General features: G+C 41.8%; 5 protein-coding genes across 5 annotated transcripts; all 5 read right to left on the bottom strand.

Moving 5' to 3' along the window:
* Positions 1-797: 797 nt before the first annotated feature.
* On the bottom strand, positions 798-1,185 carry LOC26526600. The gene has a single exon (XM_015155014.2). It carries the CDS (start codon positions 1,135-1,137, stop codon positions 877-879), a length of 261 nt encoding a protein of 86 aa, XP_015010500.1. The 5' UTR covers positions 1,138-1,185; the 3' UTR covers positions 798-876.
* Positions 1,186-3,029: 1,844 nt separating this feature from the next.
* On the bottom strand, positions 3,030-3,491 carry LOC6553796 (nucleolar protein 3). The gene has a single exon (XM_001980408.3). The coding sequence runs from the start codon at positions 3,412-3,414 to the stop codon at positions 3,079-3,081; it is 336 nt and encodes a 111-aa protein (XP_001980444.1). The 5' UTR covers positions 3,415-3,491; the 3' UTR covers positions 3,030-3,078.
* An 8,033-nt stretch (positions 3,492-11,524) lies between these two features.
* LOC26526686 lies at positions 11,525-11,794 on the bottom strand. Its single transcript, XM_015155024.1, has one exon. It carries the CDS (start codon positions 11,792-11,794, stop codon positions 11,525-11,527), a length of 270 nt encoding a protein of 89 aa, XP_015010510.1.
* A 1,439-nt stretch (positions 11,795-13,233) lies between these two features.
* Positions 13,234-13,391, bottom strand: LOC113563720. Its single transcript, XM_026975806.1, is given in 2 exon segments — positions 13,234-13,308; positions 13,311-13,391. Coding segments are annotated over 2 exon segments (156 nt in total).
* A 4,479-nt stretch (positions 13,392-17,870) lies between these two features.
* LOC6553797 (glycerophosphocholine phosphodiesterase GPCPD1) lies at positions 17,871-20,262 on the bottom strand. Its single transcript, XM_001980409.3, has one exon. It carries the CDS (start codon positions 20,144-20,146, stop codon positions 17,927-17,929), a length of 2,220 nt encoding a protein of 739 aa, XP_001980445.1. The 5' UTR covers positions 20,147-20,262; the 3' UTR covers positions 17,871-17,926.
* Between the last annotated feature and the right edge of the window lie 7,661 nt (positions 20,263-27,923).

Here is a 27,923-nt window from a genome sequence, read left to right as displayed (position 1 = left end):
CTGAGTGTGGAGTTGGCCAAAGCTGGAGCTAAAGCTGAATCTGAATCTGAATCCCAAGACTTGCCTCCGGGACTGGGCTATGGAAATCCATCCACAAGCTCGGGCTCGTTACCGACTATTACTCCAACGCATTTTCCAAACTTGGCCATTTTTCTTGGCGACGGCGGCTGCCTCGGTAACCGCAGAGTCCACCAGTCCTCGGTCCACCAATTCGGCTTGGCTGGCTTGTGGTGGTGGTCAGTCACTTTGTCAGTTGCCAGAGCCAAAAGTCTTGGGCCTCATTCGCTGGCGAAGACGATGGCTCGTTGAACCTTTTTAACCGTTGCTTGGTCAAGAGTTGTTAACCATATTAAAGTGTTCAATGATTAATTACACGCGTCCAAGATTAATTGAAATCAATCAAAGCTGAAGTTAACTAATGGCAACACGTTTGTAATCCCCCAGTGCAAGTCCATTCTCCGTCTGTTTCTGTTTCTTCTTCTGGTATCTGGTATCTTGTATCTGGTATCTGGAATGTCGGCACCCTGGTCTCGTACTCCTACTCCTACCCGTAGTACCATCTCGCTGAAGAAGCCCCACACTCGTAGTAATTTTATTGGCCACATTTTTCGGTTACTCGGGCTCGGATTCCCAAGTGCTGCTGTTGAGGATTCCCATGCTTAATTACAATTAGGGATTTTGTGGGCCATACGCATTACTTGATGGATGTTTAGTTTTGGGAAAAGTAAGAGTCAACTTTGGATTGGAATTGGAAAAAATAGACCTATGTTCATAAGCCCCATTAAATACTGTACTCATTTCAAAGCTGTGATGATCATTGAAATCAAAGAAAACCACGGAGTTATTGTTTATTTGCAGCAAGCTCTAGCTACTGGATTAGAACCCAAAGCTGTAATACGGGTACCTATAGTAAGTAGGTACACCGTGGTTATAAGGATAACCATAGGCATATCGTTGTATTTGCCCACTAATGGTTGGCCGACTGCCGAATAGATTACGCTTGGCTCGCAATCGAGGCTTCACTGTGTGTCCGACATGGTTCCCTCCAGGCGACGAATCGGCTTTTGATTGTTCCTTGGCTGAAACCAGGCTGAAAGCCAGGATCGATAGCAGGACGAATAAAAAGACGAAACGCATTTTCACTTTCGATAAGGGAACTTCCGAAAGCTTAAATCAGTCGGTTAAACTGATACACGGTGGGTTCTTTAAAGGGTTTTTATAGTTTGTGAACTAATGAGATTCAAGCAAAATCTAAGCAAAACACTATAGCCAATTGGTTGACCTAGCGCAGAGGATTTAGCGCTAGTAATAAAGCTGCATTTCATTTGGTTGCGTAACCTTATAAACAACCATACGGGTATATTGCATTTTCGACCGAGTGCCATATCTAAAACATCAATATAGATACATATGTAGGTGCACTCATTTAGTAGAGTTGATTATATACTTAATCAACCGTAACATTGCACCAACACTTCCTCCTTTAAATCGGGGGTCCTGAAATGACACCTTAAACACAGAAGGTGTGTCGTCCCAATTAAAATGAAAATATCCCTTTTTTAATTACGAGGTTATGCGGCTTGGAAGTTGTATCAATTGCCTGGCAGTCTGCTAAGTTATGGATTATGCCCTCGGGGCAAGGAAAGGGGACTTCCCTTAGATCGCTTACGGAGTTACACACGTGACACTAACGGGAGGAAGTAACTTTAACCAACGGGCGGAAGCAGTCAAAGGACAAAGGACATGCTAAACCGCTTCCCCGACACACACATGTGGTTAATTATAATTACGCAATTTTAATATCAAAACAAGCCAGCCAAAACAGGAGGAAGGGAAGCATGTCCAAGTCCTGTTCGGATCCGTGGAGGGTAGTTGGTTGGGTTTCGGTCGCGTTGAAAAGGCGAAAAGTGATGAATGAAATGCGATGATTTCCAGCTACCGAGCAACCCCCAGCAGACAGGTTGAGTTGGCCACCTCACCACCCACCACCCACCTCCGCCCACTTTCAGCTTTGATTGAGCATATCCGGTGGGATTAGAGCGAGGGGTTGGCCAGGTTTGCTGTCAGTTGCGGCTCGTCCAGCCAACCGAGAGTTATTAGCTTTTATGATATTGATAGAGGCCGATGTCTATTGACAATTAAACAATGACAGCACCACCCAGACCCACTCCACTCACATCCTGCCATCCTGAATCCTCGGAGCGAGGGCGTGCTGTGTTTTGGGGTAAGTCATCGAGTTGGGCGTTTTGTTTGCGCGAGCCCCTCGAACCATCGATAAGAATCTATTGGTGGGTTTGGCCGCAAATTGATATGCACAAGTGAGCGGAGGATAATTTCCGTGGCTTTCATGTTGATTAGAAGGGGATTAGTACATCATTGCGATGGTCCAATAAAACTTTATGTGGTATTTAACGCATATGCTGCAAATTTGATTAGCTGACTGCTAAATGCCTAATTGTTAACTTGATTAATGGTTGCAGCTTTGCAGAAAAGTTGCCAGCGTATGATGACAACTGTATGATGACATCCCCTAAATATTTACATAATTCTCTTGCACGGGACTACTCAAAGTCCAAGCTTCCGCAGAACAAAGAACCATCCCATCAAGACAGATAGGCGGAGATTGGCCCAGAGGTCCAGCTAATAAAATCCATATGATGATTATGACATTCGTACGTGATAATTGCCGCAAACCCCACAAACTCCCACACAAGCCGCCTAATCTGGAGTGGAGGAGCTCCAAAGTGCCCGAAAAGAAAGCAAACAGATCGTGACAGCTCGTGGAACATAAACAAACACACCCTCCTGGACTTATAATTAGCATGGCTCAGGAGCAAGACCTGGCGAACGAACTAATAAATAAATGGAGATTTTCTGTTATTTATTTTTAAAATATTTCCCCGTCCCCCACGAGAGGCCCGTTTCGAACACGTCGTCGTTTTGGGTCACACACATTCATTCGGTCGAGGTCAAGTTGCGAGATAATTTGGGACTCCTCAGATCCCCAACACTACGAAAAACGCACACAATCTCAGTTTCCAGTCTTAGTTTATTGGTAGAACGCAATCAGTAGGAGATTTAGCCATAGAAAGGACCTCCGAAGCCGCCTCCGTAGAAGGGCCTTCCTCCAAAGCCGCCATAAAAGGGTCGACCATAGCCGCCATAGAAGGGACGTCCATAACCAAAGCCTCCACGTCCTCCGTAGCCGCCGAATCCGCCGAAAGGTCCTCCAAATCCGCCAAAGGGACCACCAAAGCCGAACTGCCGCTTGGCACGCACCTCGGACTCCGCAGCCTGGCCAATATCCTTTTCCACCGACGACAGATCGTTGGATTGATGGACGGACTCCTCCAGGGCCAAAACGAGGCTAAAAGCCAGGCAAGCAATAAGGCCGAACAAAATCGCGGAACGCATTTTTACTTTCGGTGAGAGAATATCCAATCACACTGATATTTCAGGGTTAACTGACTAAGCCGGCACTTCAGATCAGCTTATATAGTCGACTTGGAACGCAGAATCGAGCAGTTATCGTCTTGATATTAATGAGATTCAAGAACAATCTAAACAAAATACAATGGCCAAATGTGGAACCTGTTCTAGCCAGGTGACTAAATACGAACAACAGAAGAAAAGGAGCCCCACCGGCTATTACGGCTTAATGTTGTGCATTTCAAAAAATATTCCCAAATTCGATGACGAAAGCAAACGATCTATAAGCCGGTTCACGCAAACATCTCGTGAATTTCCGATCGACTCCAATTAATGTAAAATTCCAATCAATATTTGTTTAAAGAATTAGGCAGATTCGGAGGGGATTCCTTTCGTTGGAAAGTAATTTTTGGGACTAAGTGATTTATAATTTTAAAGTGGAAAGGTAGGCTTTCAACGTTTGTATCTAGCGCAGTGTGAAGCTAAATTTAGGTTTTTCGACTAGTCACTCAAGAAACTTGTTTTTAGGCACAGTGGAAGGTGCGAATAATTAGTCACTCCGCCGTTTGTAAACATACAGTGTATATTGTGTTTTTGGGCAAAACCACAGCCATACGGAAGCCTGAAGGCTGGGCATTAAGCTGATAGAATCGTCTCGATTCTTAAGTAGAAAAACAACAACAGGGCGGTACTTTTTTATTGACTGGAAATACCCCAGTGTGGTCACACGATCAGCGATCAGTGATCGATGATCAGCTCTCAGTACAAGCATATAAAATTACCAGGGCATAAAGCTCTGCAGACAGTCTGATTTGCTTTGATCTCGCACTCCTCGGGATCTGTCTGTCTTTATGTCTGATGGCTCCCCGTTTGCATTGCCATAAATCAGTGGGGGGACTGCCAAGGGGAAGCGTCGATCGATCGACTCGGTATCAGTATCACTCTCATTGTCCGCCTCCCAGTTCCAGCCCCATTCTGATTTCGATTTCGATTCTGATTCCCATTCCCATTCCCAGTTGCCCACATCCTCATCCACATCCACATCCACATCCACGTCTAGATCCACACATCCACATGTGCTGCCCAGACATTGTCATCGCATTTGCTCTTCGATTCTCGATCTGTGCCGATCTGTGTGTTGTTGTCATGTGATTTAAGGGTTCCGTAAATCACGCTTCTTGTCTAATTTTGTCTCGCCCGAGATTCCCGGCATAGTTGCCAGCTCAATGGAATTATTTCTTCGTGTCAAGTGCGCCCCAGAGTGCCCCCTCCGAAAAAATAAGTTTTTGCACATGATCGCGCCACTTCGATCGCTGGCAGCTGCACATTTGCAACTGTATCTGCAACTGCATCTCCATCTGCATCTCCATCGGCATCTTCACTTCGGTCTGAGACCAAATCTGCATCCGTAACTGAGTCTGCCATTTCATGTTAACTCACTTGCAACGTCTGCCGTTGCGGGACCCTCAATCGAGCATAACATTTACAGACCTCATTGAGTTGTCTCCGCCACTTACGAAAAAGGCTTTGCCACAGAGTATCTGGAGTTGTCTGGGCCAAGTCGCGGACAACTTGTCAATTTGCATGCCAAAACTAGTTTGCCAAATGGCAGTGAGCTGCAGTTTAGGGCTGGGCTTGAAGCTGAATGGTAAGGTAAGTCTCAATTAGGGCCAACCTGAACCCCATAATTAATTTACATATAATTGCCACAATCGGAAGTCCACATCAAATGGCATAGCGCTGTCCCCCACGTCGACCTGTAAATTTGTGATTATTGCTGGGCACCGGGAGGTATATAGACCATACATATATAGCTATACAAGTATAGCCAACCAAAATGGTAAGCGCCACCTGACACGCCCTCGTCATTTGGCAGATAATTGTGTGTTCGGATTGCTGTCCATTTGGCTGACAGGTGGAATGGTCTTCGAAACAGAAACCATTTGGCGTGTCATCAAAACAATGGCCGTGGCAATCACCACGCAATGAAGTTGCCGCCCCACCGACTTTTTCTAATTTGGGAATGTCACTGCTTTGACTGACGTCCAATATGATTTAACTAACTTTTATGACACCAATTATCGTGTTGGACTTTCTGGGCCACTCGATTTGGACAGGTGATGTCAGCGAAAGTTAACTGGATTTCGAGCGGAAAGAATTTCCATCGCCGAACAATATGGAGAATTTAAATGTACCTTTACCTTTCGCCAAGAGATTTATGAATATTCAGGGTATAGGAAATGGGAAAAATTTGCACATTTCGATACGCAAATAAACATTTGAGTTTCCTTTGTCCGGTTGTCCAAGTTTAATTTCGGGTTTTTCCCTCCGATTATGGGGTAGATTTTCGCACTCGCACTCGCACTCGCATTTGCTCGCTCCAGTTTGCACAAAAGATCTGTCCCAATCGTGATCGTGACGTGGGTCCTCAAGCAGCTGGATATCTTTGAGATCGGTGGTTGCATTCTGGATATACATTTATTTTCTCGGCTTTGTCTTGGCTGCGTGGTTCTGGGTGAAAATTTACCTAAGATTTCCGTTGATTGCATGTGAATATTTGATGATCGGTTTTGCTGCATGCAAAACATGTTTGCAAATTTTTTAAGTGTTACTTTTTTCTAGGCCTGCCCGCTGGGGTGGCGGCCAAATGTGCTCTGTTTTTTATTGTTCTTTGTTCGCATGGTCATAATAAGGCGGAACGTGTTGTAAGGCCGTTTGCTCGGGAAAGAATTGATGGTCTAGGGAGCTGGGATGAAGGTGACCTTAATTAGGAGATGCTGACCTCGTTTTGGGAGACTCTTCTGGAGTATTGTGTGCCTGAGAAGTGGGTAAACATAGTTACGTCTTGCGGTGTTAGTTCATATAATTTATTTATGCAGCTTAATATCTTTGCAAAATTAAAAAAGAATCAAGGTAAGCATTTCTGAATGAGTTTTAAGGTTTTCAGGTTTGGAAAATACATACGAAATATTTGAAAGCAGCATATTGCATCTCCCATTTCAGCCTTTTAGGAAGTTCTGTCAGCAGTTTAATTTATTTAAAATCCAAACCATTTCCTTTGATTAATCTATACCCCATTTTCCCGCCAAAAAAAAAGTAACTGCATTCTGTCACCCAAACCCAATGTAGTGCTCTTATTCAAATCCCGAACTTCACGCCTAATCGGCGAACTGGACAATGGGCAAATGCAAATGCTGCATACATTTTTCAAAACGAAATCAGAGCATTAACACGGGAAAAGTAGGGAAATTCTTTAGAAAAACCTCCCTCCCTGCCATTTTTGCCCCTCTAGCGTTGATCTTTTGACCTTTACGCTTGAGTTCCTTAACTCGCCAGACATGCAAAGTAATGCATATGAGATTGCATGTATGGTCCGGACTCTTGGGTGACTTTTCTAAGGGTGGTAACCGACTGAAAGGCGCGTCCAGCCCAGAATGAAGAATGGCATTATACTGACCCTTAGTTTTCAGTACAGTCCTGGAGAAAGAAATTCTTAGATTCAATTTTAAAGTTGTTGGATCTTTTATAAGCTCAGCTGCTTGAGCTATAAATGTCATATAATTACAATTTTCCATCAAGCGATCATAAAACTTGAGATATCAAGTTTGGTAATTAGAAAAGCCATTCCCAATGAATTGCTCCTACCCCGTCGATATAGCCGATATAGCCAACTCAGGTGCCAGATCCCCATCCCCACTTGAGCGCTATCGAAATTTACGAGCCCGAGGCATGAACCCTTTTAGGGCAATTTCACTTCAGCCATTCGATTGGGGAGGTGATAGAGCAGAAGAGCAGGGAACCTACACTCGAAATGGGGTGCAACTGGAATAGTCAGCACCGGATTCAAGTGGAGATCGGCCGCGGATCTCCTCTTCTTCGGCACCATCCACTGTGTTGACAGAATACTTTCCGAGATGTGGGTGCAGTCGGTCCATGGAGCACGCGCCAACTTCAAGCTGCAGGCCGGGCCATAACTTCTCCGGTTGTCAGGCGTTTAGCTACTTAAACACTTAGGACAGCATGCGGGACGCCCTTTCCAGTGGTTCTCTAGATGATTTGGCTGCCTTAATTGCATTTCTTCGATTCCACGCATGCCACTCATTCAACTACTTGGCGCTCCATTTCATTTTCGGCGACATGGGCCCCATTCCTTCCACGCAGCGTGTGTATTAGTAAATTTATTTGGTTTTTGGCAGAGATTTCGTCTCTCGGAAATTTATTAGCACATTAAGATAAAATGAAGTCGTTTGTGCCTCCACGCTCCACTCGATTCACTCGCGACTCCCTCATCTGGCATTAAATTTTATTGCCTTTTTTGCCCATTGTCGTCGTATTATCGCCCTGTCCAACTGCTCCGGCTCCAGCTTTCGATGCAGCTCCTCCTCCTTTGGCCAAGGCATTTCGGGAATTCTGTAGTTTTCGTATTTTGAATAATGTCAAGCATCTTTATGGTAGATTTATTCCGGCTAAGCATCGCTCAGCATTTCGATGTGGTGGGGCCGCAGAGTGGTGTGGCAGCAGGTGCGGTTATTTTTTGGTTTTGGGGCATTAAGTATGATTAACAAATGATGAGCGTGTTCGAAAGAGCACATTAAACAGATGGATTACTAGTCGATGAATGTGGCTATTTGTGCCAATAATAAGGTGGGTGTTTCGAATTGATTGAACCCAATTCATTCCGAATTTTACTGCACCTAGTAAAGTTCTGTATTAACCACAGATAGTGGGAAGACAATTTTCCGACAATTTTCCTTTGTACGACGAACAATTCCCCAAACTTTTACCATTGAGCAGCATAAAGTACGCGAGGACATTAAAAACTACTTCAACACAGGCGTACCTTCTTCTTGATGCCTGCAAAAAGTATCCCCTCCACGTTTAACTAGTTCCCACTAGATTTCCAAACAAAGTTGCTATCAGTGCTGCAGCAATCTATTCCCAACCGAAGCATCAATTAAAGGGTTCCAGTCGCAACTCACTGCACGCAGCTAACTGCATCAATTAGGAGCTGCCAGCATAAACCACAAGGACCGCTGATTACAAAGTTCGGTGCTGCTGCAGTTGCCACCCCGCGAGTCCTGGCATTCCCATGCAAGGATAATGCAGCGAGTTCCGCTTAGGAAGTCCGACTTCCTGGCGGGGGGAAACTGAACTACAAACTGCAGTCCATGAAGGAGGGCGAGGGCGATGGCGAGGGCGAGTACCCTTTACATGTGAAGGGTAGCAGGGGGTGAACTGCGCCTGTTGTCCTGGCCGGAGTGTCCTGCCACTGATTGAGTGCATGACTGACCAAGTTGACGGACTCTTGTTGACTGACTGACAATTAAATGACACACAGCGGAAAATGCGCTGCATGCAACTTCAAAGCGGCTGCAGTTGTCAGGCGGCGTGTGAAACGCTGACTAGGAGATTTCCATGCCAAAACAGGAAGTTGATGTTGCCACAGGAAATGTGATTTGTAGTTTTTCCTCTACTTTGCTCTCCTCTCCCCCATCCCCCCTCCATTCCTTTCCTTTCCTTTTTTTCTATTTTGATTAAAATTTGTTTGTCCTGCGACAGGTGAGGCGGCAAAGCACCCGCACCCGCAGCCGCAGCTGACTTCTCCACATCGATTTCCGAGCAGCTTTTTAAAGTCCTTGCCGGGCCAGACGCCATTTTGATGGCAGCCAGCCAGCCAAGTCAACGATCCTGCTCCTCCTGCCGCCTTCGGCAGGATGGCTCCTGGTTACTGGTTACTGGTTCCTGGATCCTTCTACTTCTCCGCCGGCTGCCGCTTTTATTTGACAACTCGTTCCAAATAGCACAAAAGCCACGCTGACATGGATACACATGAAAGTTGCGAGTCGCGAATGGATTTTTATTTCATTTTTTTCCGCTTCTCTCATTTCCTTGCTGGTTTTCATTTCGTTTTTATGTTTTTTCATATTTTGGCGCATGTCCTTTGGCGGCTGCGACTCAAAAGCGGAAGCAGCGGTCTCATATGTACCACTGCTGTAGATGCATTTAAAAAAATTACCTATAATTAAATATGTAGCATTCAAATGTCTGTACAACAATTATTTGTAAACATATTTCGTATAAGAAAATAACTTTAAATGCTAATAAAATTAATAAAGTTGTTGAATCAAAAACGTGATTGAATGGGTTTTGTTCTTGGTGTATATTTGCCCCTGTTTCGGTGGCTCGCTTTCCTTCGCCGCCTGTAATCAACATTTTTGCAATGCTCCTGTCTGCCGTCTGTTTGTTTATCAAAAGAGTCAACTGTGGCAACCTGGTGGCATCCTCCCTCCGCCCCACCTCCTCGCTACTCCGCCCACCACCTCCCTCCGGTACTGGTGAAATTTTCAATTTAATTTTCCCGCTGCCATTTCACTCTGTTTGCTTTGACTTCGTTTCCTTCTGGCTTTCAACTTCCTTTCATTTCTCTTATTTTTTTGTATTTTGATGCATGACAAGACGCAGTTGACAGACGACGGGTGCACCTACACAAACCAATCCAGAACACAGATATACTCGTATGTACATCCTGCCGCCAGGATATTCGCATGCAACGCATTGAGCAAGCACACGCGCTGCTCATTTGTCTCGTGTACGGAGAGCATCAGAAATTGAAGTGTCAAAAATTGTGACACCTCCGATTGTGCCCCATGACGGATCGGGGCTAAGAAGGAACGCATATGGCGGGGATTAGCTCGTTCCATTGAATGGAGCCCAGATCAATTGTGCCACCGTAAGTCGAAAGTAAGAGCATAACTCTAAGTGCATTAAATAGGAAAAAGAAAAGAGAAGTCATTGCCAGATATTCCCAATGAAATTCAAAAGCAGAAACATATATGCAAGCCTTTCTTTAAAAATACATAGGTAAATGATTATACTATATGACGCATTCAGAGCTCCTTCATCTGGGTGTCAGAATCACTTAGCTAGAACCCCATGCTTCGATTCGCTGCCATTGGAGGGAAAGTGGTAACCTAGCAATGCGACACACATACTCGTATCCCTAAACCGGGCAAGGGTTTCCCTCGGGTTGGTGCGAAGAGAAATTGTGATTTTATGCAAATACTGGGTGTGCGAGTGTTATGTTGTGTAAGGGAGCGACAAAGATTCATTCCGTGTCATCAGTCAACTTGATGGTGTAATTATATAGCATTACAAAAACACAATACAGGAGGAACAGCCCGAGCCAATGCCGCACCAAGTTCAAGTGGCGAGACCATGGCCGTGGAAAGTGTTAATAATAATGATGATGATGATGATGGTGATGGTGATGGTGATGCTGCCAATGTGGAAACTGGATGCTGGAAACAGGATATTTTCGGCCGAATAATTGACTGCAGTTACGCGCCTGTTACGGCCCAAACTCGCTGGCAGTTTATTAATTTAAATGTCACTGTTGCTGGGAAGCCCAACCGAGTACATCCCGAACCAATGTCAAGAGGTGAAATTTCAAACCAAAACAGTTTCCCATTAACCGAGATTTTTTCAGTCTTTCGTTCTTGAAAACCAACTACGATTTATCTTCATTAAATTGGGAGTTTTAACGAGCGCGGAAACTTCCGGAGTCGCACTACTTGTATATGAATTTCGAGTGTTAGTTACAGTCGGCTTAGTTCAAAGTTTAAGCCCATACAGCAAGAGTGACAACTTAAGATTTTTCCTATGATCTGGGTCTAAGACTCGAAAAAGACGAAATAGAGCTGCAGGTGTCAAGAAACCAACTAAGGTGGCCTGGTCAAGTGGAGGCCATCAAAAGAGCGTAGGGCCAGTAGTTAAAAAAACAATAAAAGATGGGGAAAATTCCAGTGTAGAGGTGATATAAGCATAATACCGTTTAAAGAAAATAATAAAAGGTGTTTAATGGTCCACACGAGTCAACGGACAAAGTTCATTTGATGGGTATATTTCTTCGAAGGGAAATTACATCCACACCGGATATCATAATTACTTATTTTTGTAACTTTGAAGACAAACAAAAATTAAAGAATGAAGTTTCTTGCGCAATCATCTACTTCGAAAGCTTTCCGTTTTCCTTATTTAGATACATTTAATTCCGTTGGTGATCGCTACAAAATGGCCACCCATTTCAGGACTCAACTCATGCGCCCTGAACATCAACTGTTGCCCTTTCGAATTGACCCCTTTGCCGGGGCCACCGAACAAAAAGAGTTGGCAGTAATGAAAGCGAAATCCGAACATGGGACATTGGCCATTTTGGGTACGATTCGCACATAGCTTGACCGACGGACGATGGGCCAATCCTGCCGTCAGCAGGATGCGCGCCTTGCCATTCAGTGGACACTCCCTTGGGTGCTGAGGGAACTGCCCAAACTGGTTGGAGCAATCCGCATTTGAATACAAAAATCATTAGAATTCAACGTGAAAACGTCTTAAGTTTCCTGCTGCTCGGACTGTGAGAAGAAACGGGAAAAAGTACGGTGGTGACCTCTGAACTCTGCCTATCCCGTTGCGAGCCATCGTCCCGAAGGGGTAATACCAAAATTACGTGCGTGACTGACCAATGCGCTGACCACTGTCCAGTTTCGTATGTCCTCAACCGCATCCTTTAAGGATATCCCGGTCCAACCCCGTTTGGCAGACGCACCCGGTGTCCTTCAACTTTTCTTGGCTATCCCGTCGCGAAAGCTGTCTGCTTAATCATTAAAAAAGTCTAATTTATGAAAATAATCTGTTTGCTCTGCGCAGTCTTCGGTCCATAGTTCCAAGTCCAGGTGTAATCCGAATCCATTCTGGGTGCCCAGACAATCGCTTTTGCATGGCCATGGCGCAACTGACAAATCCGAACAATGCGGCCATCAATCAACGGATTTTCGAGTTCAACAAGAGGTTTGCGTTTCAATCTTTTGGATAAGTAAATTCACAAATGTTTGCGTAATTAGCCTAATGGACAATTTGCGTAGCAGCGAGCGTTGAGAATTCGTTTTACATTGGCTGGCCTTCCAGGAGATGAAGATTGTTTTGCACATCTAGCAGAAATAGTTTAATGTGCAGCATGGCTATCGAATTATGGAAAACCTTAAGTAAAATAAAAACAAAATTAAGATTAATTTACTTGAAATGCTTTACCAATAATATATTTCCTTTTCAATTTAATTTAGAGACATTTTCCTCTAATTGAATTACAACATATTGTGGTTACCTGCCTTGGATCACGGCAATCTTTCGGCACGTGCACATCCCAAAGATGAGAGTGCAAAAGTCAAGCCAAAGAAAGGGCAGTCCTTAAACAGCATTCGACTGTCCCAGATCGAGATAGCCCCGTCCGCTGCAGATATACAAACAAATAAATCATATCAGAGGTAAAGGGATCCTCCATGCCGTAAAAAACGAGATCAAGAAGATCAACCCTTCGACGCAAACATTATGATCTTGGGCATTAAGAAGTAAGGGCAAACAAAGCATCCGAAAAAAGGATAAAAGGCGAACAAAGGCCCGTGGAAGCTGAGTGGCCTAATTTGTCGAGTTTCAGTTGCGAGTTGTGAGTTGTGAGTTGCGAATGGCAAACCCCGACACAAATGGGCCAAACACCCGTAGAACCGCACTCACTAAGTGGTCCACAAAGGAATTTCTGCGGAGGCTGCACGCGTAGGTTCCAAAAGGTCGGATCCTGAATGCCACAAAGGGTTTCCTCGCGTTTTCTCATGATCGGATTGAAAGGATTATGAGTTCGCGATCTCGGTTGTCTGTCTGTTTGTTTTTTATTGTTCAGTAGCTTCTTAGCTGCTTTGGGACTTCTGCCAGGACCCCTGGCACTTGAGTGTTCATTGAGTTTTACGCATCTGACGATTAGCATGGGCAATCCGCTTCTGGAGATGAGAGGATCTCCAGATTGGCAACAATTGTGTGTGCAATGGGCTCGGCTCATTGTGCTCTAACACTTTGATGGGAATCAGGGGTTGTTCGAGGTGGGCGTGTACTGACAAGTGACGACGATTTTCCCACATTAAGTGCGCTCAAAATGCGGCTCAGCTCAGCGGGATTCCCTTTTTTCGCACTATCTGCAACTGTGGCCGCTTTTGTATCTGAGTGCCATTGAAAAGGCGTTCAAGCGCGCAATTTCGCATGTTATTTTCGCTAAATTGCGCTAATCGCTTAAACTTTTCAGCGACCACTCGTCGAGGGTGGGGCGAATGGCATTGCAACCACATTGTTTACGACTTAAGTCCCATTTAATATGTTGTCATGGCGAAAAAGGTTTATGCCGCATTTGAATTAGGCTTTTCTTGGGTGCAGCGCTTTGACACAAGTCACTGATGAGCTGGGAAACTTTCCACTTCATTTTGATTCTTTTCATTTCGCACCCACACCCCAAAGAAGCTCTTCAACGGTCACTTGAGGCTTTTTGTCGCATCCTTCTATTCAAATCCTATTCTATCCGAAACAAATTACATGTTCATGTGCGAAGAGACTCTCTCAAATGGGTCTCAAGGACTCGTTTCAATTATCCTTTCAGGGCTTTCAGCGGAAAATGTGAAAAGCTGACGACATCAGTTCATACCCTGGCCAGCATCCAACCAATCAGTAGTAGTTTCCAGCTAGGATGCAGTTCCTTTAAATCCTTTATCGACAGTTGACGCTGCACATTTTGGGGCTCTAAACCCTTGAATTTAGAGCCTGACAGGAATTGCGGAAGGAAGCTGCTTGGGAGCGGGTAATTCAATCGATTATAGGGACTTGGTCAGCGACACTTTGTGGTCAAACAAAGCCGGCTGCATAAAGTACCAGGAGTTATGGGCCTCGGAAACCCGAATAGTGTGGATAGTGGATGAATAGATTCGATTTCAATGAGAATAGGCAGCCGGCCAATATCCTTTGAGTGACTCCCTACGGATAAGATCTAAGAAATAGTCAAGCTGTGTGCGAGGGCCTCATTAAACGGTATTTTTGTGGCCAGTCGTATCTCACAGTTGCATCTTGTTATCTCGTCAAGAGATTCGAGTGTGAGTGTGCGTGGGTAAACTCTCTGCTTGGCGACAATTTTGCGTCATTTGCGGTTGGCCAAGAGAGCGGGGAATCGTGCGGAGGGACCCTGAACCCAGCCATCCATCCATCCAACCATATAGTCGAGCCAACAAAAGGCGCCTTTGTTTGGATCCTAAGTAGTCGTATCTTGAGGAACGTGTATCTGTATCTTGGGCTGCTAAACTGCAGCTTGCATGTGTCGCTGCTCCTGTGAGTGGGCACCCTAATGTGCTTCTAATGTGCTGCCACAGACCGCATGAGTATCCATCTATTGTCCCTCGCCAATCGACGGCCTTTGTCTTTCGATTCGAGGCGTGGGATACTGCTAACCGTTTGGCGTTTTCAGCCGGCGGTGCGGAATACGCAAATACACACAACAATTGCATTATCTGCGGGAAACTACTGCAGTGCGTTAATCTCAATCGCGGTTCAACGTGAACCTAATTGAAATTGTTCACCCTAAAAATTGATGTCGCCAAAGATCAGGGAACGCGGCTGTTCGTCGCAGGACAAGAGTTCAGTGGACAGCCATGTATGTGTAGAATTAATCTCCCAACTCTCGCCTGATGTGGACATCTCATTGGGTCCTCAGCGGACTGACGACTGATAAGATGCGACATTTGTATAGTATACTCGTATATTTATGTATTTATAGCTAATTATTTGTTCGTTATAAGCGTGTGGAAGTTTTTTAATATTTTTGCTCTATGCTCTCGCTTTGTTTACATTTTCGGCCTGGAAATTGACAGTCCGACAGAACGAAAACAACGACGGACACTCGACTGATAGATTAGCGAGGTTGGTTTTTCGGTCTGAGGAGGCTGAGGTAGCGGGTTGGCAATCTCGAAAGCACTTTTTGATGAACGGACGTGCACAAGTCTCTGCTTAAAAGCAGGTCAATTGACCTCGCCTCAGTCGCTCTCTCGAATGGCGCTTATCAGGCACTCGTAGAAACAAAATGCTTCTTATCAACAACTGTCTGCAACGACGCTGGGTCTCTGAGTGGAAACATCAAGAAGAAAACAGCTTGTAGAGATTCTTCCCCCAATTTATTGGTATTGATGTGTTTTTTTATTTGCTGAAAACAGCTCTTTGTACTTACGATTGATCAGTTTGAACAAGGGAAGCCTTATTGCTCCAATATGCTTTCTTTTATAGTTTATACAAATACTGCAAGGAGTGGAGAGACATGAACTTATTTTGAAATCAACCATATTTACGAGAAAAATTCTTATCTGAAGTTAACAAAATCTCCAGCTCTATTAATCCAGTTTAGTTTGAACAAAGGATCGTAGCCTCTGTAATAGCCATCGATTAGGTGGTCTAGAAGCAGATCCAGTTATCAGTCAGGTACCGTTGAATCGGCATGAATCGGAACCATTAATTATTTGCCTAATCCATCAGCATCCGTCAACAGCTCGGGCCTCTCACCTCGCCCAGTCTCACCTTTGCCTCCGACTTTCTCACACTCTGCCGGATCTGGATATTAATTAACCATGGCAAAATAGCGAAACTGACCATTAACACCGAAAAGGTTGAGAAGCCGAGGCGAACGGACGAGCAATGTCAAAAACTATTATCTCTCTAATGGGCGAAAACACACGCGTTGTGTCCTGAAAGGGGATACTTTCTCGGCTCATCAGATTCCGGCACGGATATTTCATAACTTCCACTGACCGCTGGCCAGTTCAAGTAGAGCAACCAAAGCAACCCCTTCGCACAGCTTGAGACTTCTCTGGAATCCTTTCTTCTCTTTGCTTAAGCCTTTGTTTTTCCCGGCATTGTCCTGGGCACCGGGCACTTTGCATAATCAATAATCCTTGTCGCTGGCCCGCCATTGTCGCGCTGACCAACACGTCTGAAAAGATAAATTATGGTTTGTAGTCAAATTGAAGGCAAACAATCCCGGACAAAGACCAGACCAAGGGAATGCAATGGGCTGGAAGCGACCGGGATGGGGTGGTCATCCGATCGCCCCGAAGACAGCTGCCGTGTGCTGGAACCGGCCAATCTCCGAGGGACCCATGGGCCACAAAAGTTTGTTTGAATATTTTGGGATTTAAGATTCAATTTGATTACCTTCTTGGAGAGAGCTTATTGGGCACAAGGAGTTAAGGATGCCAAGATAAGAACGTATGTCTACATTTAAAGCAGGTGGTTTCCTTAAGAATCTAATTAGGAATTATGGAAAATTCTTAGGAGCATACAACACTTTATTAAAATGTAGAAATACCAATTGCAATATTTATTTTGATACCTATTCTATTCCAAAAGGTCACTGGTGTGGAGCGATAATCATATTCAATCATTCTGCATATCCTGTTTAAATATTTACATACCTATGCTGACAAAGACATACATATATTTCCTTGAATCGTACCGAGAATCAAATTTAGCCAATGGGCTTGGCCAAGTCCCTGGCTAAAGCAAACATAATTACACATTTATTTAAATTCGACGATGTATTTAACGGCATTGGACGAAAATAAAGCAGATAGTTGACCTTTTCCACTCGCTGCAATCACCAAAAGTCCTTAGACAAACGGCCAGCTGTGCAAATGTCAAGACGTAAGTGTCAAAATGCTCATTAATAACGTCATCCTTAACGGACGATGGCTGCAGGATCGGCAGCGATGTCCTTCCTGGGCAGGACAAACACACATGGACGGCTGTGGCGAAAGATGGAATCGATGAGAATGCAAAAAAGCAAAGGTACGGCTAAGCCACATCATCAAAGCGAAGTCTGGACAATGGGCAAAGTTCGTCAAAGGATGTTTGCGCAAGTAAACATTGGAAACTATACGCCAGGATACGGCAGAAGGATATGAGCTGTGAGTCCCTCGTGTATGGCAGTGTTAAATTGAAAAATTATGATAAATAGCACAATGGCTTGGGGGAAGTTGCACAACAACCAAACCCACATCCCACTGAGAGAACGTCTTCGCGACGGTGTGAGTCACATGCAAAAGGATATTAATACCACGGCAGGACGAAAGAAGGGGTTGCGCCCAGGACGAGCGACCGGTCCCGAGTCAGTGTTGCTAAAGTGTGCACTGGCCTATAAAGGAGGCCCATTCGCCACGGGATATCATTTACGATGCCGTGTCGTTTGACCGCCCAACGGGACTTTGGACCGCACCGTCTTAACCCCTTCTCCTTCCAGCAGCTTCCGCATCCGGAGGTCCTTTGTTTATCTATCCGGCAATAGTTCACATGAGCTTATCATCCGCAGTGCGAGTGTTTGCGAAAAAAGTTTGCCAATTCGCGGGGGGTGTGCGAAGGGGTTAGCCCTCCTGTGCTCCCTCCTTTTGGCCCGTCTGTTGACAATTGTCGTTACTTTGGCTTTGGTCTGGTGGGATATTCTCGGCTTAGTCGTGTAATGCCCCTTTGTCTTTATGGTTCGACCTGGACGTTGGCTGGTGATTACAGGACCGGGATTTGGACTGTTATCACGGGGCACATAACTTTGGATACTTTATTCGTCAGCGGGGTAAAACTAGAAATGTGGGATAAACCATCAGTCGATGTAAATGTTATGCACGGTGATGGAGTTTTCCGGCTTGTAGCCACACTTCTGGGCCCACTCCTCCACCTCCGTCTCACGGATAACGCGTCTTGTGGTCACTGAATCAATGGTGCACATGGTGTCCCCCTCCAGCTCCTCGCCCATTTGGTCCAGTTGGTCGAGGCGATCGTAGATGATTGCCTGCACTCCGTGCCTCTTCAGCTTTTCGCGGATCTCCAGGTCAGTGGTGGAACTACCATAGACAAAAGCTTTCATATTGATCTGGCGCAGGTATGCCATTGTCGAGGGCTTGTTCAGTAGTGAGTTAGCATGAAGAGTCAGCCCCAGAAATTCCAGACTATTGCAAAACTTGATGGCAAAACGCTGAACGCTTACTCTTTGGTCTGCATACTGAACGGGTGAGTCCGGATCCTCCATTAGTAGAGTCACGGGATATACATTCTGCTTATACCGAACCATGGCACAGATGTCGGCATCGAAGCTGCAGAAGACGATACGCCGCTTTCCCGCCTTATTCAAAACGATCTCCAGGATAGTATCCACGTAGAAGTTTCGATCGAAGGTGGGTTTAAAGCTGCCGCTCTCCCAACGCCGCGCATTGGTCATCTGGGGCCACTTGATCTCGATGAGGAAGCCCATGTCCATGTGCAGATTCTCCTCATCCAAGAGGTCAAGAAGCAGGGGAAAGGGGCGCTGCTCCTGCAGCATTCGATCACAGGACATATCGCAACCTTTGCTACTAGCGAATCGCAGGACCTTCACCTCCTTGAGCTGTTCGCAGGTAAATGCCTCCAGGGGAACGGCAATGATATCCTTTCGTTTTGATCCTCCCATAGCGAGCAGCATTAGTTTGTTAAGATTCTCGTAGGCAAATATCAGCAGATCCTGATTATCCAGAATATCCTCATAACTTGGCATTCTCTGCAGCAGAAATCGCAGTACAAAATCGTGATACACCACCACTTGGGAGTCCTGCGTGAGCTGGACATCCATTTCCACCATGTCCGCATTGGCCAAAACAGCCTGCTTGAAGCCATACAAGGTATTCTCCCTCACCAAATCGGATCCCAGCCGGTACGTATTTCCCGATCCTTTGTGACCGATGTTCATGCACATGTGATTTTTGCGCCAGTAACGCTCGTAGGTGTGACTCAAGTCGCAACGGAAATTTGGCAAGGGTCGAATCATTAAATACCGCACACACATCTCCATCAGTGGACGGTGAGTGGAGGCGCAGGTGATCTTCACCCGGGCAGAGCCCTCGGTGTTCAGCAGCTGATCTGGCATCAGGAACCCGTAACCGTAATGATATGGTGGTTCATCGGAGCCTGCTTTACGGGCGTATGTGTACAGATCCAGGCGGTAGAGCGTCTCCTCTGGAAAAGCGATGGCACAATGGAATAACTCCATGTCCTCCGGCCCACATCGAACTCCGAATTGTGGCTGCGTTGCTAAAGGATTATGGGAGCACAGATTGACCACCTCAACTTGGGCCAGTCGAAGATCGTGGTTTTCTTTATTCATTTTCCGGGTGCCCAGATAACGCGATAAGCGTGTCTCCGATGAAACCATTTTGAGGGGGTCGGCTGGTTCGGTGCAAGGATTCTCAGGAACCTCAAACATTGGCTGCACATGGACGTACAGAAGCCTCTGTTTTTGGCGCTGCCAGCTGAATGGAGCATTGAAGATCTTCAGGTGCAGAATTGTCTCGGTGGTGGCCCAGCCGCGGTCCACCATGTTGGCCTCATCATCCTCGTGTGGTTTTCCTAAGGTGTCGCAACGCTTTAGCATATTCTGACATGTGCGAATAACTCTGGGCTCAAGTTGCGACTCCCAGAAGCGGATATACACCTCATCCGTTTCGGGATCCTGGACCACAACGCAGTACCGATAGTGGATGTCGATGTTACGAGGAATCTCCAAGGTTGCCTCGAACTGACAGCACTTGCATAGGCAGTTGATGCAGTCGTTCCTTTCCAAGATGTACACCTTCTTGGGATCCCAGTTCCCGAGAGACGGACAGTTGCCACTAATGGCCACATACTCATTCCCTTTGAGTGGATGGTGGAACACCACACAGAAGGGCCACTCTGTAGTCGGCACTGGAGGTGGAGGTTGCGGCTCTTGTAGCTCCGGAACATTACTGAGTCCGTCTTCCTCGGGTTTTGGCTCACACTCCTCCCGATCGGTGGCAAAGAACCATCGATGCATGGTAAGATGCCAGTATCAAATGAGAAGAGAATTTCGGAGTCTTTCTAAGTACTATATTATAAATTGGTATCAATTTGGTAACAATTATTTCAAGAAATTTCAGTGTGTGCTTGACAGACATTTCGGATCATTTTCAAAAAATGTAAGAAATGCCCCAAAGCTGAAGTTCTAAACTCCATAACTCAACTTATTTTAATCGGATTTTGAAGTGGCATACCTCTAAATGTTTCTGTCGCAATTTTCTAAAAATCTGCATTCAAATTTAGAAATTTATTTTTTTTTTAATTTTTCGCCATTTTTTGATGTGATGATGTGGAAATTCAAAAAATGTAAGAAATGTCCCAAAGGTGAAGTTCTAAGATCCATAACTCAGCTTATTTTAATCGGATTTTGAAGTGGCATACCTCTAAATGTTTCTGGCGCAATTTTCTAAAAATCTGCATTCAAATTTAGAAATTTATTTTTTTTTTAATTTTTTGTCATTTTTTGATATGATGATATTGTATAAATTCAAAAAATGTAAGAAATGCCCCAAAGCTGAAGTTCTAAGATCCATAACTCAGCTTATATTAATCGGATTTTGAAGTGGCATACCTCTAAATATTTCTGGCGCAATTTTCTAAAAAGCTGCATTCAAATTTAGAAATTTATTTTTTTTTAAATTTTTTGTCAGTTCTTGATGTGATAATGTAGAAATTAAAAAAAATTAAGAAATGTCCCAAGGCTGAAGTTCTAAACTCCATAACTCAACTTATTTTAATCGGATTTTGAAGTGGCATACCTCTAAATGTTTCTGACGCAATTTTCTAAAAATCTGCATTCAAATTTAAAAATTAATTTTTTTTTTAATTTTTTGTCATTTTTTGATGTGATGATGTTGTGGAAATTCAAACAATTTAAGAAATGCCCCAAGGCTGAAGTTCTAAGCTCCATAACTCAACTTATTTTAATCGGATTTTGAAGTGGCATACCTCTAAATATTTCTGGCGCAATTTTCTAAAAAGCTGCATTCAAATTTAGAAATTTATTTTTTTTTAAATTTTTCGTCAGTTTTTGATGTGATGATGTTGTGGAAATTCAAAAAATGTAAGAAATGCCCCAAGGCTGAAGTTCTAAACTCCATAACTCAACTTATTTTAATCGGATTTTGAAGTGGCATACCTCTAAATGTTTCTGGCGCAATTTTCTAAAAATCTGCATTCAAATTTAAAAATTAATTTTTTTTTTAATTTTTTGTCATTTTTTGATGTGATGATGTTGTGGAAATTCAAAAAATGTAAGAAATGCCCCAAAGCTGAAGTTCTAAACTCCATAACTCAACTTATTTTAATCGGATTTTGAAGTGGCATACCCCTAAATGTTTCTGTCGCAATTTTCTAAAAATCTGCATTCAAATTTAGAAATTTATTTTTTTTTTAATTTTTCGCCATTTTTTGATGTGATGATGTGGAAATTCAAAAAATGTAAGAAATGTCCCAAAGGTGAAGTTCTAAGATCCATAACTCAGCTTATATTAATCGGATTTTGAAGTGGCATACCTCTAAATATTTCTGGCGCAATTTTCTAAAAATCTGCATTCAAATTTAGAAATTTATTTTTTTTTAAATTTTTCGTCAGTTTTTGATGTGATAATGTAGAAATTAAAAAAAATTAAGAAATGTCCCAAGGCTGAAGTTCTAAACTCCATAACTCAACTTATTTTAATCGGATTTTGAAGTGGCATACCTCTAAATGTTTCTGGCGCAATTTTCTAAAAATCTGCATTTAAATTTAAAAATTAATTTTTTTTTTAATTTTTTGTCATTTTTTGATGTGATGATGTTGTGGAAATTCAAAAAATGTAAGAAATGCCCCAAGGCTGAAGTTCTAAACTCCATAACTCAGCTTATTTTAATCGGATTTTGAAGTGGCATACCTTTAAATGTTTCTGGTGCAATTTTCTAAAAATCTGCATTCAAATTTAAAAATTATTTTTTTTTTTAATTTTTTGTCATTTTTTGATGTAATGATGTTGTGGAAATTCAAAAAATGTAAGTAATGCCCCAAGGCTGAAGTTCTAAACTCCATAACTCAGCTTATTTTAATCGGATTTTGAAGTGGCATACCTTTAAATGTTTCTGGTGCAATTTTCTAAAAATCTGCATTCAAATTTAAAAATTAATTTTTTTTTTAATTTTTTGTCATTTTTTGATGTGATGATGTTGTGGAAATTCAAAAAATGTAAGAAATGCCCCAAGGCTGAAGTTCTAAACTCCATAACTCTGCTTATTTTAATCGGATTTTGAAGTGGCATACCTCTAAATGTTTCTGGCGCAATTTTCTAAAAATCTGCATTCAAATTTAAAAATTAATTTTTTTTTTTAATTTTTTGTCATTTTTTGATGTGATGATGTTGTGGAAATTCAAAAAATGTAAGAAATGCCCCAAGGCTGAAGTTCTAAACTCCATAACTCTGCTTATTTTAATCGGATTTTGAAGTGGCATACCTTTAAATGTTTCTGGTGCAATTTTCTAAAAATCTGCATTCAAATTTAAAAATTAATTTTTTTTTTAATTTTTTGTCATTTTTTGATGTAATGATGTTGTGGAAATTCAAAAAATGTAAGAAATGCCCCAAGGCTGAAGTTCTAAACTCCATAACTCAGCTTATTTTAATCGGATTTTGAAGTGGCATACCTTTAAATGTTTCTGGTGCAATTTTCTAAAAATCTGCATTCAAATTTAAAAATTAATTTTTTTTTTAATTTTTTGTCATTTTTTGATGTGATGATGTTGTGGAAATTCAAAAAATGTAAGAAATGCCCCAAGGCTGAAGTTCTAAACTCCATAACTCAACTTATTTTAATCGGATTTTGAAGTGGCATACCTCTAAATATTTCTGTCGCAATTTTCTAAAAATCTGCATTCAAATTTAGAAATTTATTTTTTTTTTAATTTTTCGCCATTTTTTGATGTGATGATGTTGTCGAAATTCAAAAAATGTAAGAAATATCCCAAAGGTGAAGTTCTAAGATCCATAACTCAGCTTATATTAATCGGATTTTGAAGTGGCATACCTCTAAATGTTTCTGGCGCAATTTTCTAAAAATCTGCATTCAAATTAGGAAATTTATTTTTTTTTTTAATTTTTTGTCATTTTTTAATGTGATGATGTAGAAATTAAAAAAACTTAAGAAATGTCCCAAAGGTTAAGTTCTAAGATCCATAACTCAGGTTATTTTAATCGGATTTTGAAGTGGCATACCTCTAAATGTTTCTGGCGCAAATTTTCTAAAAATCTGCATTCAAATATAGAAATTTATTTTTTTTTTAATTTTTTGTCATTTTTTGATGTGATGATGTTGTGGAAATTCAAAAAATGTAAGAAATGCCCCAAAGCTGAAGTTCTAAACTCCATAACTCAGGTTATTTTAATCGGATTTTGAAGTGGCATACCTCTAAATGTTTCTGACGCAATTTTCTAAAAATCTGCATTCAAATTTAGAAATTTATTTTTTTTTTAATTTTTCGCCATTTTTTGATGTGATGATGTTGTGGAAATTCAAACAATTTAAGAAATGCCCCAAGGCTGAAGTTCTAAACTCCATAACTCTGCTTATTTTAATCGGATTTTGAAGTGGCATACCTTTAAATGTTTCTGGTGCAATTTTCTAAAAATCTGCATTCAAATTTAAAAATTAATTTTTTTTTTAATTTTTTGTCATTTTTTGATGTGATGATGTTGTGGAAATTCAAAAAATGTAAGAAATTCCCCAAGGCTGAAGTTCTAAACTCCATAACTCAACTTATTTTAATCGGATTTTGAAGTGGCATACCTCTAAATGTTTCTGGAGCAATTTTCTAAAAATCTGCATTCAAATTTAGAAATTTATTTTTTTTTTAATTTTTTGTCATCTTTTGATGCGATGATGTTGTGGAAATTCAAAAAATGTAAGAAATGCCCCAAGGCTGAAGTTCTAAACTCCATAACTCAGCTTATTTTAATCGGATTTTGAAGTGGCATACCTTTAAATGTTTCTGGTGCAATTTTCTAAAAATCTGCATTCAAAATTAAAAAATAATTTTTTTTTTAATTTTTTGTCATTTTTTGATGTAATGATGTTGTGGAAATTCAAAAAATGTAAGAAATGCCCCAAGGCTGAAGTTCTAAACTCCATAACTCAGCTTATTTTAATCGGATTTTTAAGTGGCATACCTTTAAATGTTTCTGGTGCAATTTTCTAAAAATCTGCATTCAAATTTAAAAATTAATTTTTTTTTTAATTTTTTGTCATTTTTTGATGTGATGATGTTGTGGAAATTCAAAAAATGTAAGAAATGCCCCAAAGCTGAAGTTCTAAACTCCATAACTCAGGTTATTTTAATCGGATTTTGAAGTGGCATACCTCTAAATGTTTCTGACGCAATTTTCTAAAAATCTGCATTCAAATTTAGAAATTTATTTTTTTTTTAATTTTTCGCCATTTTTTGATGTGATGATGTTGTGGAAATTCAAACAATTTAAGAAATGCCCCAAGGCTGAAGTTCTAAACTCCATAACTCTGCTTATTTTAATCGGATTTTGAAGTGGCATACCTTTAAATGTTTCTGGTGCAATTTTCTAAAAATCTGCATTCAAATTTAAAAATTAATTTTTTTTTTAATTTTTTGTCATTTTTTGATGTGATGATGTTGTGGAAATTCAAAAAATGTAAGAAATTCCCCAAGGCTGAAGTTCTAAACTCCATAACTCAACTTATTTTAATCGGATTTTGAAGTGGCATACCTCTAAATGTTTCTGGAGCAATTTTCTAAAAATCTGCATTCAAATTTAGAAATTTATTTTTTTTTTAATTTTTTGTCATCTTTTGATGCGATGATGTTGTGGAAATTCAAAAAATGTAAGAAATGCCCCAAGGCTGAAGTTCTAAACTCCATAACTCAGCTTATTTTAATCGGATTTTGAAGTGGCATACCTTTAAATGTTTCTGGTGCAATTTTCTAAAAATCTGCATTCAAAATTAAAAAATAATTTTTTTTTTAATTTTTTGTCATTTTTTGATGTAATGATGTTGTGGAAATTCAAAAAATGTAAGAAATGCCCCAAGGCTGAAGTTCTAAACTCCATAACTCAGCTTATTTTAATCGGATTTTGAAGTGGCATACCTTTAAATGTTTCTGGTGCAATTTTCTAAAAATCTGCATTCAAATTTAAAAATTAATTTTTTTTTTAATTTTTTGTCATTTTTTGATGTGATGATGTTGTGGAAATTCAAAAAATGTAAGAAATGCCCCAAAGCTGAAGTTCTAAACTCCATAACTCAGGTTATTTTAATCGGATTTTGAAGTGGCATACCTCTAAATGTTTCTGACGCAATTTTCTAAAAATCTGCATTCAAATTTAGAAATTTATTTTTTTTTTAATTTTTCGCCATTTTTTGATGTGATGATGTTGTGGAAATTCAAACAATTTAAGAAATGCCCCAAGGCTGAAGTTCTAAACTCCATAACTCAACTTATTTGAAGTGGCATACCTCTAAATGTTGCTGTCGCAATTTTCTAAAAATCTGCATTCAAATTTAGAAATTTATTTGTTTTATTAATTTTTCGTCATTTTTTGATATGATAATGTAGAAATTAAAAAAACTTAAGAAATGTCCCAAAGGTGAAGTTCTAAGATCCATAACTCAACTTATATTAATCGGATTTTGAAGTGGCATAACTCTAAATGTTTCTGTCGCAATTTTCTAAAAATCTGCATTCAAATATAGAAATTTATTTTTTTTAATTTTTTCGTCATTTTTTGATGTGATGATGTAAAAATTCAAAAAAAATTGAGAAATGTTCCAAGTAGCATTCTATTTTGTTATGTCACGAATTACAAAAAACACGACAAGCTGCTTGAATACTATCATGTATTACTTCTATACTTTTTTCCCAAAAAAAACCAAATCTGAACGATTCTGGAAATTCCCGCAGCCCAATGCTCCCCATAAGACAATTTTATCACATGAAAAAACATATAATTAGCTAACCACAAAGAACCAGGACAATGTTTTGGGGAAACTTTCCCACCAAAGTCAAATAAGCATCCTGTCATATTTCCCGCAGGATGTGATCTTTTGATCCGGAAACTATAAAACTGGTACACCAAGCCCGGAGAAATCTCTGTGTCGCGGAAAAGGCACGCAAGCCCTCTTTCCCCTCGAAAACTGAAAACATTAAAACAAGCCACCTGCGACAGGATCGGAAAAAAGGAACAAGGATCGGAACAGGGACATGCCACACACTAAAACTGAGGGGTTGCGCTCTAGCTCAAATAGGAAAATTAGACTACGCTTTAGTCAGGGGTAAAAACCAAATTAGTGTGGGCTTTAAAATTAAATTTTAATTGAGGCCTCTCCGAAAACTGTTGGTAAACTGTGGGAAATTTCGAGTCACCGCAATGATTCCAAATATAGAAATGTCAGTCTGAATGTTTGCGTCCGCAGCAGTGACAGTTGTCAATGAAACCATTTCGGGCACTTCCCAATTTGAGTATCTCACCTTACCGAAATCAGGGCAACACTTCGCTGGCTTCCAACTTGGGGCACTCTCGAATTTCCGTGGTGCCTAATCCGCTTGTTTACTAAACAAATCAGCTGAAAAGGGGTGTCATCGAAGGCAACGGGGCCGAGTAAGAGGGGTCTCATAGGATGGTTCGAAATTTATGCCCGTCAACGGCGATTAAACAGCAAACGAGGCAATCAAGACGATGCGGACACATGCCAGAAGACTCAACCCCAACCGCAGATGCTGCAACTCGTTAGCATTGCCTTGTGCTTCATTTTGGGCCACCAAAAGTATAAAAATATCATATATCTTGGAGTTTTAATGATGGAAAACAAGAATTTCGCTAAAAGGTAGACATAATTGTGTTGGCGTTCATGTTAAAACATACTGAAGTTATGGCATGTGCTACTCTTCAGTTCTGCTTTTAAAATTAAGGTACTGACTATCCTAACAGCAATTCTTCCATCGATCTCGGCTGATGACAGCCATGTTAACTCAGCAGTAATTAACTAATATTTGTTTTAACCCTCTCCAGCATTTTTTTATGGACACAATGACGTCAAGTGTGTCGCAAGTCAGGCTCTCGTTCCGGTTTGAGCCTTCTGTGGTGATGCAGCACAAAATCGGAACACATGTGCGCTAGACCGCAGAACGAGTGCCAAAAGTGCTGTCCACCAGCCATGTCCGTTTTCCGCTCCTCGTCCTCGTCATCGTCCTCGTTCCTGACCTCGTCCTGTGTCCACAAGCAGCAGCTGGAACTGAAACCGAAACCGTATCCGAATACGAATCCGCCGCGCCTGCGCACTGGGCCGCAGGTAGAAGTCCTTTCGAATCTTTTCGTTTACGTGCAGAAACACTTGACTCAGATTGTTTTGGACCCTGCGGTTGAGATTTTTATGGGTGTGTTGCAGTTGCAAGTGCAATTAAACGGCAAACAAAGCGAGACCGCAGCTTGTGCCCAGGTAGATCAGAGATCAACTGTCAACTGGCTGCCGTGATTTGCCTGGAGCGCTTCCTGGAAACACAATACGCAATCCTAATTAAGCATAAAGAGACTAATTTCCCCGGTGCCCCTATGTTCCCCCATTGTGTGAGAAAATCTAATTGGAAATCTGTGGGCACAGTCTTTCTCGCCTTTCTCGCGGTCTTCATATTACGCTCATTGCACCGAGGCCTGTGCGCAGGCGTTCTGAAAACACACGGGGGAATGGGGAATTACTGTGGAGAATTCGGATTTTCCGCTTTG

This window comes from Drosophila erecta, unplaced genomic scaffold (assembly GCF_003286155.1).
Source record: "Drosophila erecta strain 14021-0224.00,06,07 unplaced genomic scaffold, DereRS2 tig00000000-arrow-pilon, whole genome shotgun sequence".
NCBI lineage: Eukaryota > Metazoa > Arthropoda > Insecta > Diptera > Drosophilidae > Drosophila > Drosophila erecta.
Note: the sequence above shows the minus strand (reverse complement) of the source record. Positions and strands in the feature narration are given on the sequence as shown.

Excerpts from the sequence above, each read along its gene's own strand:
- LOC26526600 (XM_015155014.2), bottom strand. The coding sequence starts at position 1,137 with ATGCGTTTCGTCTTTTTATTCGTCCTGCTATCGATCCTGGCTTTCAGC.
- LOC6553796 (XM_001980408.3), bottom strand. The coding sequence starts at position 3,414 with ATGCGTTCCGCGATTTTGTTCGGCCTTATTGCTTGCCTGGCTTTTAGC.
- LOC26526686 (XM_015155024.1), bottom strand. The coding sequence starts at position 11,794 with ATGATTTTTGTATTCAAATGCGGATTGCTCCAACCAGTTTGGGCAGTT.
- LOC6553797 (XM_001980409.3), bottom strand. The coding sequence starts at position 20,146 with ATGCATCGATGGTTCTTTGCCACCGATCGGGAGGAGTGTGAGCCAAAA.